General features: G+C 42.0%; 1 protein-coding gene across 5 annotated transcripts in view; it reads left to right on the top strand.

Moving 5' to 3' along the window:
* Window positions 1-14,411, top strand: part of LOC117518690 (mitofusin-1-like) — a 43,432-nt gene that overhangs the window by 11,449 nt on the left and 17,572 nt on the right. For all 5 annotated transcript variants that reach the window (XR_004563041.1, XM_034179908.1, XM_034179910.1 and 2 more), the window contains exons 9-12: window positions 937-1,004; window positions 3,212-3,333; window positions 4,035-4,161; window positions 7,694-7,798. Coding sequence is in view for 4 of the 5 variants with exons in the window: in XM_034179908.1 (XP_034035799.1) it covers window positions 937-1,004; window positions 3,212-3,333; window positions 4,035-4,161; window positions 7,694-7,798 (422 nt within the window). In the remaining variant the exon portion in view is untranslated. The remainder of the gene's footprint in view (window positions 1-936; window positions 1,005-3,211; window positions 3,334-4,034; window positions 4,162-7,693; window positions 7,799-14,411) is intronic.

Raw genomic sequence — 14,411 nt, 5'->3', positions numbered from 1 at the left:
GGTGTATATATATATAATATATATATGTGTGTGTATATATATATATATGTGTGTGTATATATATATATATGTGTGTATATATATATATGTGTGTGTATATATATATATATATATATATGTGTGTGTATATATATATATATGTGTGTGTATATATATATATATATATATATATATGTGTGTGTATATATATATATATGTGTGTGTATATATATATATATATGTGTGTGTATGTGTGTATATATATATATATGTGTGTGTATATATATATATATATGTGTGTGTATATATATATATATATGTGTGTGTATGTGTGTATATATATGTGTATGTGTGTATATATATATATGTGTGTGTGTGTATATATATATATATATATATATATGTGTGTGTGTGTATATATATATATATATATATATGTGTGTGTGTATATATATATACACACACACACACACACACACACACACACAAGGAAATGAAGTAGCACCATTGGTGATATTAATAATAGACAACAAAAGCAATAAGTACAGTAATAACAAGGAACCAAAACTGAACATTGTGAAAATATATGAATTGTTATAAATACTGCTGCTATGGTTACTGCTCCTACTTTAATTAGAATATTTGGAAGAAGAAAAGTACTCTGCCAAGGTTGTTCATTGATTATTGCTAATGTTTTCACTATATTTTCCTGTATGTGTTTAATCCATCCCAAAGTTTATTGCTGTCTATCACAGAATTCTATTCCTTATATGAATATGGTTCTAACAATCCAGCCAACAGTCAGACCTGGACAGTCTCCTGTTATTTCATTTCACCACCTACACAGATAATTTATTTATAAATCACCAGTTATCATTTAACTATGTAGTTCAGGCAGTTGTGCAACTACAAAAAAGGTTTTCTTTTCATGTTTAATCTTGTCACTTCATCCAACAGGTGGCGCATTAGGTGAAGGTTTCCAGGAGAGACTGAAAGAGTTCAAAAGCTTTGAGAGAAGGTTTGAGGTGTGTTTGTGTGCTCGTACTCCCTAACTTACTGTAATTTGATTTTATGTTTATAATATAAAATGTTTTCCTTCCAGATTTAGCAAGCAGTATTTGCAAGAAAGACTGAAGTTTTCTGTCATTCTAGAAATTAATTTAAATAAGCACAATGGAGAATGACATCCTAGCATGTGAGATGATTGGGAAAGTCAGGTCAAATTAAAATGGGTAGACTACAGTTTCTTCATAGGGGAAAAAAGATGAAAAAAAATTAGGTGCATGAAGAGTGAGAGCCATATGTTATGCCTATATTTGGAATGTGCAAATCAGCTGCTGCAGATTGGTTACCATGGGGTAGAGTGAAGAGTTAACACCAAAATTTCTATTCAGTTTTCAGATTACACAAATATCCAGTGAAATTGTAATTGATTGTACTGAGCAATAATAATGATATACAGTGTAGTTATAAAGTGGATGTCTGCCTGTCAGGGTCAGTGTTCACCGTGTTGGTGTTCTCTGAACTCTAACGCAGTCTGTAATGCAGTCTTCTTTACTCTCACTGCAGACAGGCCTCTTAAGTTCTAGCATTGAGAAATACAACTTGATTTGACAGGCATGTAAATCATCTGAGTAGATTCATCATAACAGGAAAAACGATTCCATTAATATATATCTTCTGACTATCAGGTTATATATAAAGAGACAATACCTAACGGCTAAGAACAGAACTCTGGGGTACCTCATGTCACTGCAGAATATTTAGATATTATGTAAGACACTCTCCAACCACGAGGAAATAAATCAGAAGACTCACCTGCAACTCCAGCTTGGAGATGGAAAGGTGGGCAATTTACGACAACTGATATTTGGACTTGCTTTTTGTTGTATATGCTTGATGATTCTTTCTTTATTTGATCTGTGTTACTGTTAGTATGCCCTAAACAGTAGGTCACCCCTCTGAGTCTGGTCTGCTTGAAGTTCCTTCCTAAAAAAAAAAAAAAAACATGCCAAAGGGAGTTCTTTACCACTATCGCCTAAGTGCTTGCTCGGGAGGGGAGTTACCCTGATGGAGTGCCTCTCGGCTACTTATGTTGTGATGTGGCGCTATATAAATAAATTGAAGAGTCAAAGTAGTTTACCAATCAGTCTAATAATGTACTCAGTCAGGTCTGAAAGTATTTGGACAGCAGGACAGTTTTTGTAATTTTGCTTTTGTATATTCCTACAGCAGTTGTTTAGTACAGTTTCTGAATAGTAGAATTGTTCTGACATATAGCACAGATCATGCACACATTGACTTTTTCTGTAATTTTTCAAACTTGCTTCCCTGGTGAGAAGCTGTGATGATGGATAAAGTTGGTAAAACCACAGAGTGGCAGGTGATGGCATTTAATTTGTTACACTTAGACCACAGCATGGAATGGTGAGTGCACTCATTTGGTGCAGAACTGAATTGTTTGTCACAAAAACTATTTGTTTACTTAAAAAAAATCAATTTGGGAAAAACAAAATTCAAACACTAGACAATCATGCCTATTGTTGCTTGTGCATGTTTGTCAGTATTACATCACAGGTTATTCTATGTTGAAAGAAACAATGTTGAGAAGCAAAGTCCTTCAGTTAACTACTGTCTCCTCACTGAACCACGTTTACGTCATATCTTCTCTAACTGATTATGTTTTGCTGCTAATCACACAGCTCAAATTTTAGCACCTTCAGGGGGGCCTGTAGAGCAATCAATGTGTTTTTTTAATCAACCTCTGTCTTCATTGCTGAAGTCTAGATTCGCTTAGGCGAGGACATCCATTTTTCATTTCACTTTGATTGTTTCCATCATGAATTTCAAGTTTGTTTTTTTCCATTGATTGTTACATCTGCGTTTATTTCACTTTTTGTCATAAATTGCACTTTTAATATCATTGATTGTCTTTTGTACATTTATTTTTAATTTTCATTCATTTGCACTCTTTGTCTTGTTCACATCATGCTTTTATAATTTTGTGGCTTTGCCAACACATTACTGTGACGTTTCAAAATGTGACATCTGAGATGCAAGATACATACTCTGCTGCTGTAATTTTCAATCTTGTTTCAATTTTGCCTCTTAAGTTTAAGCAGCAGGTGTTTATCTTGTCCACTGTTTGTCGCTGGCAGTGTGCTAGTTGGTGCACACTTGTAGCAGCCATCACTGTAAGTGTCACAGTAACTTGTGTGTTATGGACTCGCAGGAGTGTATCTCGCAGTCAGCAGTGAAAACAAAGTTTGAACAGCACACTATCAGGGCCAAGCAGATCACAGAAAAAGTCAAGAGCCTCATGGATGACATCAACATCGAGGCAGCAGAGAAGAGGTGGGTGATTTACTTAGTCTTTTATCCAGATGTTAATCTGGAAGTGGATTTGTTGAGTTGACTTGTGACACTGATGTTATATCCTTTTGTGAGACTGGTTATAGGTTTATCAAAATATCTGTGAAGCTCTCAGCAAACTAAATGTCTTGACACAAAAGGCTTTAGACATATTTAAATTAATCATCTAGAAAAATAGTAAATTGAGTAACAGATACCATAACTATCAATAGGGATCTGTGCCGAAATCCAGTATTAAACGGGACCTGGGACTAAATTATTTTTCCAGTAGCCTACTGCTTTCAGTACTGGAAATCTTAGGTAAATTTAGCACTCTGTCTCTGACTCTCCTGCTGAGAGCGTGTGTGTGCTTGTATGCTCTGCCACTGAAGTGCTACGCTCTCGCTTTCTCACATATAACCAGCAGAGAATTAAATGCTCAAAAGTGTGGTTGAACTTGATCCAGGTAAATTGTATATGTTCTTAATTTGATTCTCTCTCTGTGTAGTAGTACTGTTATAATCTTGATACCCATCCGTAACCATCAGTAGACGGTTGATTTCAAGGCTCTTTATAGTAAATGCTGACTTCTGTTCTGCAGTTTGAGTACTCTGTCCAATTTTTATTTATTTAGAATATTAATTTGAACTCTATATCTGGTCATTTAGCTGTCTGACATTATGTCCTGTTGCTTGGGCTTTCAGAGTGGCCGCTCTGGAGGACAGAGAGTATCAAATGGACCGGCTGGAATTTGTCAAGAATCAATTGAATTTGCTGATTGAAGACATCAAGAAGAAGATCAAAGCCATCAGTGAGGAAGTGGAAACCAAGGTAAACTAGACTCTGCTCTAAATTGTTTTGATTTTCACCACAATACCTAAACTTGGATGGCATGTAAGTTTAAGGATGAATATTAACATTGGGAAGACTCTACAAGTATTGATTCCTCATGCCTGGTTCACACGCCAAGATAATTATGTCGATTTCAGACCCAATCCTCCCCTTCCAACAATCTTATGGATGCCTCTGACTATCGTGATGTCTCTAAAGATAATCTTATCAGATGTTCCTGCCATGTGTGGTGTGTTAAGAGTGCTCTAGTCTGCCCGGAAGGACTTCAGGACCGCTCAGACCGCAAATCCTGGATATTCAAAATGTTGGATTGTCTTGGCCTGATATCACAGGGTGTGTAGTGTGACCTGAGCACAAATAAGCATGCAGCCTGTTGAATGTGATGTGTAGCCAATCAGAAAGTGAGGTGAGGGACACATGGAGCGGAATCCAAAATCAAAACGGCTGTTATGGCTTACCAGAAAGTCCAGTGGTCGTGCTGTCTCCACTCCTTTTACCAACGCCTTTTCGTTTTGTTTTGGTTTTTTTTCTCTCAGTTATATAAATAGTCCACAAACTATCACCATTGCTTCTTCCTCGTCCACCATGTTTGTTTACTCCGAAGTCACGTTTAATCTCGAGAGATTTTACAAGACTTTGTCTGACCTGGGAATGTTCGTGTGTGAAATCTGTTTGTGTGTGGTGTGTTGTCTCCACCATGTGGCTGAACACCACACTGTACAACCAAAACTGTTAGGTCTGTTATTTTTTTTATCTCCATGTGTATGGTCTCTCAGGTATTGGAAACCTACACACAATTTGAAAATCTTGTCGTGTGGCCCAGACATTATGTGGCAAAAAAAAGTCACAACTAAGTATAGAAAATGATAGACTTCATATTGTTTGGTGATTACCGTTATTTCTGGACAGTAAGGCGCTACTTTTTTCACACAGTTTCAACACTGCGGCTTAAACAGTGATGCTGCTAATTTATGTATTTTTACAGGGTTTCTCACAAGTCGAAATACATCAATTGATGCTGTACATTGGTTGGCTGAAAGCCACGGTCCTCGTGGCGTAAATTCACACACAAAGTAAATATAAAGTCTTACCTGTTCTTTTTAGTGGATTCATCAGCACATCCTGAAAAAAATTATCCACATAAAGCCTCCTGATTTTGGAAAACGATGTCTGAAAATACTTTAATTCCTTGTCGTGGCTGAAGAAAAGTCCCTCTCGAGCACTTTGCGCCACAGGTGTGCCGTCAGATCAGTCAGCGGAGCTTCTGTCCTGCCAACCCTTCACCATCAGGTCTCTGTCTTTGTGCCACAAGTTGAAAAAGTCACAGCGCCTCATTAACGTCTCATTTACCACAGACACCAGGTGATCCTGGCTGCATGCGATGCAAGTCTCTCATGCTCTACAAAGAAAGGAAAAAAAAAACTTAAAATTACTCAGTTCTCCATGTGAAGCAGAGATGGCGTGCCACCGTGCCCGCACTGGATGCCATGCTGGTCAATATTTACGTGTAACCCCTTCAGGAATAAAAAGCATTTACGGTACGTATTTAATTAAAAGTTAAAAAAATCTTTCTAACATCTTTCTTTGTAAATATTTCATGTTACAACCTGGAGACCTGCGGCTTATACACATGTGCGACCTGTTTATGTACAATTTTTTTTTTCTTCTTCTTTTTAAAATTGGTGGGTACGGTTTATATTCAGGTTCTACATTCCAGAAATTATGGTCGATACGCACTTTAAATAGAAAATAATTGTTTTTGTATTTATGTCACATTGGGCCCTTCCACCAAAGTTAACCAACACATGATTTTTATCCCCCTGGTATAACATATGGGAATGGCAATACAGCAATCAGCAATCCAGCCATCCCTTTTCGCTTGTTATGCTGCGTTTGCACATAGGCAGGACGCATTACGAATCTCATGTTTCTTGTGGCTTATTCCTGATATTCTTAACACATCTGAATAGGTTTCTTAACAGTGTGTGTCGGTGTGTGATGTCAAGTATGTTTTAGCTGTCAAAAAATCTTCTGCGAATGTCACGCACCACCCTCGTTTTGCCTGATGTCATGGAGTTCACAACTGAGCATGCTGATCCATCTTGATTCGTGGTAATCCTTAATAGAGTGTGACAGCGTTCATAGTGGTTCCTGTGATGGTTCTTGGACCCCAAACTGTCATGCGCTGTTACAAATTGACAGGGAAACTGTCAAGTTTTACATGAATTGTAATGCGGTGTCACATTTCACTGCGGACCCCTACGAATCACTTCTCTCACATGCTCACAATTACACCCTGCTGCACTGCATTCAGTTTCATTGCTGAAGTAGGCCGAAGAAGGACAGTAAGGCCAAGTTGGCTAAGTCTTGTTCCAATGCTCCTCAGTGCTCTCATGCAGGTGTTCTACCTGCTGTTGTGCCTGATGTTCAGGAGAACGAGTCTGAGCCAGAGGAGAGCCACGTGAAGCCAGACATCTGGCTCTCTCCATCTCCTCCTCCTCCTTTCTGTGCAACTCCGTGGCACAGAGCCCAACAAAGCGTGCAGTCACAAAGTAGTTCTTCTGCTGTGGATTCATCTGGATGTTGAGGAGCAATCTGAAGCGATGTGAACTGTTCAGCAGCTGACGGTAGCATGAATATGGGGGGTGTGTGGAGACAATTCGCCTGATTCACAGCATTCCTGATGGAACATAATGATACACTGTTACATGCTGTAGCGGGCAACAGCGCAGAACACTATTGTTGACTGTGTATAATGGTTCGTGATAATTCGCCAGCAACAAGTGTGATTAATCACATTCGTGATCAACGGACAAGAATGTATAGTTCATGTTTTTTGTGACTTATCGTCGTTATATGTGTAAACGCAGCATTAATGCAATTTCTCAAGAACCAGTTGACCAATTACATTCATATTTAGCATAAGCATGTACTTGGGTGATCTCCAGTACTTTATATTACTGATTTTTGGAGAGTGGGAGGGGAAATGTCATCTCCTAATGGGTTTTGCTGTTAAACATCAAGACCAATCCTCTGAGCACTGTTAGAAGCTCACAGTTAAACCACTAATGATGTCAGAGATGTTCTGTAGCCATGAACACAAAATCTTCATGCTGTAGTTGTTTTAGCTTCTTTTTTTTATTTACGCATTTAACTGTTTTCAGTAAGTCACCTACACCGGTAGTTCTCAACCTCAGTGACACTGCACATGCTCTGCCTCTGCCCACAGGATTAGCCAAATCAGGTTGTGTTCAGGTAGTTGAGAGCTGGGAGGAGCCAGGCAAAGCTAATCAGGTTAAAACAGGCAAAGATGGAAAATGTGCATTCCTGTGAGCACCAGAGGACCAGATTGGGAACCACAAATTTACACGGTTAAACCACAAATGAAGAATGCACATCATCAACCATATAAATGTTATACATTAAATATTGACAATAACCATTTCATAATCAAGTCCTGTATGGTTCAATGCTAATGTCTCGTAGCCGATGATGGTTCTGTCTCATCCAGGTATCCAGTGCAATGGAGGAGGAGATCTGCCGTCTGCACGTAATCGTTGATGACTTTCACTGCAACTTCCACCCCTCACCTCATGTCCTCAAGCTTTACAAGTCTGTAAGTAGAGCAAAACCCTAAGGTCTGATTTATACATACAGTAGTGTTCAGAATAATAGTAGTGCTATGTGACTAAAAAGATTAATCCAGGTTTTGAGTATATTTCTTATTGTTACATGGGAAACAAGGTAACAGTAGATTCAGTAGATTCTCACAAATCCAACAAGACCAAGCATTCATGATATGCACACTCTTAAGGCTATGAAATTGGGCTATTAGTAAAAAAAAAAAGAAAAAAAAGAAAAGGGGGTGTTCACAATAATAGTAGTGTGGCATTCAGTCAGTGAGTTCATCAATTTTGTGGAACAAACAGGTGTGAATCAGGTGTCCCCTATTTAAGGATGAAGCCAGCACCTGTTACACATACTTTTCTCTTTGAAAGCCTGAGGAAAATGGGACATTCAAGACATTGTTCAGAAGAACAGCGTAGTTTGATTAAAAAGTTGATTGGAGAGGGGAAAACTTATACGCAGGTGCAAAAGATTATAGGCTGTTCATCTACAATGATCATCTACAATGATCTCCTAACTGAAGTTATTGTAGTTGGCCTCACAAATCTTAGAAACATGGTGTCTAACCAGATCCTTACTCTGGATGGTCTCCAATGCTTTAAAATGGACAAAAAAAAAGACATGTGGAAGAAAATGGAAAACAACCATCAAAATGGATAGAAGAATAACCAGAATAGCAAAGGCTCACCCATTGATCAGCTCCAGGATGATCAAAGACAGTCTGGAGTTACCTGTAAGTACTATGACAGTTAGAAGACGCCTGTGTGAAGCTAATTTATTTGCAAGAATCCCCCGCAAAGTCTCTCTGTTAAATAAAAGACGTGCAGAAGAGGTTACAATTAGCCAAAGAACACATCAACTGACCTAAAGAGAAATGGAGGAATATTTTGTGGACTGATGAGAGTAAAATTGTTTTGTTTTTTTTGGGGGTTTTTTGGGGGTCCCAGGGCCGCAGACAGTTTGTGAGACGACCCCCAAACTCTGAATTCAAGCCACAGTTCACAGTGAAGACAGTGAAGCATGGTGGTGCAAGCATCATGATATGGGCATGTTTCTCCTACTATGGTGTTGGGCCTATATATCGCATACCAGGTATCATGGATCAGTTTGGATATGTCAAAATACTTGAAGAGGTCATGTTGCCTTATGCTGAAGAGGACATGCCCTTGAAATGGGTGTTTCAACAAGACAATGACCCCAAGCACACTAGTAAATGAGCAAAATCTTAGTTCCAAACCAACAAAATTAATGCCTTGCAGATGTGAAGAAATCATGTAAAACTGTGGTTATACAACTAAATACTAGTTTAGTGATTCACAGGATTGCTAAAAAAGCAGTTTGAACATAATAGTTTTGAGTTTGTAGCGTCAACAGCAGATAGCCTTAAGAGTGTGCATATCATGAATGCTTGGTCTTCTTGAATTTGTGAGAATCTACTGAATCTACTGGTACCTTTGTTTCCCATGTAACAATAAGAGATATACTCAAAACCTGGATTAATCTTTTTAGTCACATAGCACTACTATTATTCTGAACACTACTGTATATACGAGGTCTGTTAGAAAAGTAAGACCTTTTTATTTTTTGCAAAAACTGTATGGATTTGAATCGTGTGATTGCATCAGCCAAGCTTGAACCTTCGTGCGCATGCGTGAATTTTTTCACGCCTGTCGGTTGCGTCATTCGCCTGTGAGCATGCCTTGTCGGAGGAGTGGTCCAGCCCCCTCGTCGGATTTTCATTGTCAGGAAATTGGCTGATGGACTGCCACTTTGCTTCATCAAAAATTTTTTCAGAAAGTGTGAGAGACAGCCAAGTGGAAACCATTTGGAAAATTCAGATGGCTTTCGGTGAAGATCTTATGGGGATCCCACAGATTAAGGACAATTACAACTGGATTAAAGACGGCCCACAGCGGCACATGGCCGCCGCGCACCGAGCGGCGATCGACAGTCTCAAACGACCAGATCATTTCCAAAGTGAACGCTTTGTTGATCCGGGACGTCATCTGACTACCAGAGAAATGGCAAGACAGCTGGACATAGCACTTTTTCGGCACATTCCACTGTTACAGGAGTTTTTGTAATGGAAAGAGGAGCGGAGAAATTTGCGCGTCGGGATGGAGGCGCAGGGCACAGAACAAAAAGCAATGCCGTGATGAAGCCTCACAGGACATGTTGTGGCATGTCCAGCTCGTCCACAATTTCTCGGATAGTCACACGACTGAAAGGCCACCGAAAGCCGTCTGAATTTTCCGAATGGTGCAAGAGCTGGGCATGCTAGGGCTTGTCCTGTGAGACCAACACGGAGGTGCTTTTGTCCCACGTCATGAGCGGCTCCGTGGCGAATTTCTCCGCTCCTCTTTCCATTACAAAAACTCTTGTAACAGTGGAATGTGCCGAAAAAGTGCTATGTCCAGCTGTCTTGCCATTTCTTGCTGTGGGCCATCTTTAATCCAGTTGTAACACATGATTCAAATCCATATAGTTTTTGCAAAAAATAAAAAGGCCCATTACTTTTCTAACAGACCTCGTGTGTGTGTATATATATATATTTATTTTTAAATGAATCCATTTCCCCTAAAACACGTTTGTTTCTGGCGAGGCAAATTAAAACAAAAGCGCTGTGATAATTGTGTGGAGTTCATAGTGATTTTTAGTAAATTTCAGTATGAGAGGGTTGATGAGTCCTGTCTGTAAATGATTTCTTCAGCCGCACTTCCAGTGAGCTGTGGCTGAGGCTTCACAGCCGATGTAAGCAGTATTCAGCATCTCGGATCCCACCCAATTTCCCGATCCAACCTGCGGGATTTTGAAAAATCGAGACCGGACACAAGATAAAAAATTTACCGCATCCCCAGGACCCATGTACTCACTCTGTGTTCAAAATGTTCTAAAATTGATTTTTAGAATAATTTGGGGTTTATTTTCTGCTTGCAGGGAATTCCCTCTTGTGTTCCTTTGTGCACTCTGCCGGAGGGAGGAAGGGGGTAGGGGGTCGGTGGGTCGTGTGCTGCGTGTTGGAGTGTGTTGTGTCAGTGCGGTAATGACAGAGAGAACAGAGTGCAGAGTTTTACAAAGATATTTTGTAAAGTTTTCTTTCAAAGTCTGCTCTGTGAGTGTCCTTGCTGTGGTTAAACTAAGAACACAAATGCAAACCCCCAATCCATTAACAAACACAAATGCTTTTATGAGGTAAGACACTCATAAAACCTTGTTACCTCTCATTCAGGTTGGACTTTCCGCATACATACACATTCTTGATTGCTTTGGCTTAGATACTGCAAACCAGGAGCGTGGCCCCCCACAACACCCCTTGATTAGGTTCCCAATCTAGACCACCTATGCCTATTCTTCATGTAATATGGAGTTGCATCAGGAAGGGCATCTGGCATAAAACCTGTGCCAAGTCGACATGCAGATCCACAATGGATTTACTACCACCAATATATAATACATGAAAGCAACTGCTTTGGTAGAGTGAAAGTTAATATCACTTAGTGAGCTTGTTCAGCTAATCTCTAGTTTACCACCCGTCAGAGCTTCATGGTGGCGTGGACAAGAGGTTTTTATACAAGAAAACAGATCAGATCGAGGCTCAAGTCTCCTGTGTGCCTTCTGATGAAGTAGCTGAAATTTTAAGAAAATGCTTGTGTGTGTCGCTCTACCATGAAGCTGTATAGGTGGTGACACAAAGGCAAACATTGTACTATGTACAATTTCTCGACTCAATGACACAGAAGCCTGTAACTTCTTCAGAATTGTCATTGGTGGCTTTCCTCATGAGTCTCCCCCTTACATGGTCAGTCATTGTGAGACTGACCACTCCAGATAGATTTATCATAGAGTACCGTTTGTGTTTTTCAATGTTTGATGTAAACAAAGTCTTAATACGTATCCAGTGACTGTGTTCATGTGTCTAAAACAGTGGTGTCCAAAGTATTCCAGAAAGGGCCAAGAGGGTGCAGTTTTTTTGTTGTAGCCACTGACTCCAGCAGGTGATTTCACTGTTTAGCTTCACTTAGAGCAGCTGGGATGAGTTCATCATTGAAATCACCTGCTGGAGTCGGTGGCTGCAACAAAAAGCTGCACCCTCTCAGCCCTTTTTGGAATACTTTGGACACCACTCGTCTAAAATGTCCATAATTCCTAAATAATTAATGTGATGTTTTTGTTCAACCCCTTGAATTAATGCCAACAACCTACACTACAACCCCTGGCAAAAAATTATGGAATCACCGGCCTCGGAGGATGTTCATTCAGTTGTTTAATTTTGTAGAAAAAAAGCAGATTACAGACATGTCACAAAACTAAAGTCATTTCAAATGGCAACTGTTGTGTGGGCCGCTGAAGAGGAGGTACTGCTGGCCCACCACCACCAGAGGACACCCTGCCTGTAGTGCGGGCTCCAGGCACAAGAGGGCGCTGCCGCCTCACAGGAGCAGCCGGGGTGACAGCTGTCACTTATCACCTACCACAGCTGTCACCAATCATCTGATCTTCAGTAGTATATCAGCAAGACGACATCTCCACCTCGTTGCCGAGATATCGCTCTACCTAGGAGGTAAAGTGCTCAGCCGATTGTGTTGTCTTCCCGACAATAATACTTTGTTGCTTTGTGTGTTTAATAGCAGACAGTGAGTATTTACAGCTGGAGACTGTGTTGGACTTTTTCCCTACCTCTTTGATAAGTACTCACACTCCTGCACTTACCAGTTTCTGATGAGAGGTGGAGGTGGTTTTCCCACCATACGTGTTGCTGGGTGCAAACGCATCCACATCTAACTGTTTTTTGTTCCTCGCCAGCAGTACCAGATCCGACAAGCGGAGGCAGTGGCCACCTGGGAGTTCGGGACTTGGCGGCTCCAGTATTCCCGGGGTTCGGTGGCGGAGGAAATCGTGTGGTTCCGGTTCTGCTTTGGACGGACGTCTCTTATCTTTGAGCCTGCCCACGTGACACATTTTTGTGAATTGACTTCATTGCTTACTATTGTGATCTGCCGTGTTTGTTGTGCTTATTCACAACAGTAAAGCGTTGTTATTTGACTTCCTCCATTGGCTGTTCATTTGCGCCCCCTGTTGTGGGTCCGTGTTCCTACACTTTCACAACAGGATATCTCGGCCAACGTCATGGACCCCGAGGGGCGTCAACCGGTTGTTGAACGGCCAATGGAAGAGCAGGGCGCACAGGCGTTTGCAGGAGGAATGATTGGTGAGTTGCAGCGAATCCTCACTGCTTTGGAGCTAATGACCGAGCAGAACGTCCTCCTTAACCGCAGGGTGGAGGCTCTCGCCGCGCAGGTGGAAGCGCGCCCTCAGGGCGCTGCTACGGCTCCCCCTCATGTCGATCCTGTGCGCAACAGTGACGTTCCACAGGTCGTTCAACGACCCCTCCCACCTTCCCCTGAAGCATACATAAGCCCTCCAGAGCCGTACATGGGTTGTGTGGAGACGTGCGCGGACTTCCTTATGCGGTGTTCGCTCGTCTTCGCACAACGTCCCGTCATGTACGCGACTGATGCTAGTAAGGTAGCTTATGTGATTAATCTGCTTCGCGGTGAGGCACGCGCTTGGGCTACAGCGCTCTGGGAGCAAAATTCACGGCTCCTTCTGACATATGATGGGTTTGTGAGGGAGTTCAGAACAGTGTTCGATCACCCAAATAGAGGAGAGACCGCTTCAGCCGTGCTGCTGTCAATGAGACAGGGGCGCCGGAGCGCAGCTGCTTATGCAGTCGACTTCCGCATCGTGGCTGTGAGGTCCGGCTGGAATAGCACTGCCCTCCGTGCCACCTTCGTAAACGGACTGTCGTTGGTTCTGAAGGAGCACCTGGTGGCTAAGGACGAACCGCGGGATTTAGACGGGCTTATTGATCTCGTTATACAGTTAGACAATCGGTTAGAAGAACGCCGTCGGGAACGAGACGAAGGGCGTGGCCGGGCACGCGCCGTCCCTCTCCCTTCCGGTTCCGACCGAGTTCCGCCCTCCCCACGCTCCACGGCCTCTATGCTCCGTATGGTTACAGCTCCCCCTGCTGATGAAGCTATGGACACGAGCAGGGCCACATTTAGGCCACCAGATAGACCGAGGAGGCTGGTCCGCGGAGCGTGCTTTGTTTGTGGCTCGATAGAGCACCAATTGAGAGACTGCCCTGAGCGGTTAAACACCAACGCCCGCCCCTAGAAACTGGGCTAGGGGTGGGCCAAGACATTCACGTGGGACATACCCATATTGCCACACGACTCCCAGTTACAATCCTTTACGAGGATTTAACCCTTCAGGCCCCAGCACTGGTGGACACGGGCTCTGAAGGGAATCTGCTAGACAGCAGATGGGCCAGGGAGGCAGGGCTCCCTCTGTTGGCGCTTACTTCACCAGTGCAGGTGCGGGCACTAGATGTCTCCCTACTCCCTCTAATCACACATAAGACACCACCAGTAACTCTGGTGGTGTCAGGGAACCACAGGGAGGAGATCGAGTTTTTCATGACTCCTGCCACCTCCCGTGTGATTCTCGGGTTCCCCTGGATGTTAAAACACAATCCCCGGATCGATTGGCCGTCCGGGGTAGTGGTTCAGTGGAGCGAGACCTGCCATCGGGTATGT

Source organism: Thalassophryne amazonica, chromosome 10, assembly GCF_902500255.1.
Source record: "Thalassophryne amazonica chromosome 10, fThaAma1.1, whole genome shotgun sequence".
Classification (NCBI taxonomy): domain Eukaryota; kingdom Metazoa; phylum Chordata; class Actinopteri; order Batrachoidiformes; family Batrachoididae; genus Thalassophryne; species Thalassophryne amazonica.
Note: the sequence above shows the minus strand (reverse complement) of the source record. Positions and strands in the feature narration are given on the sequence as shown.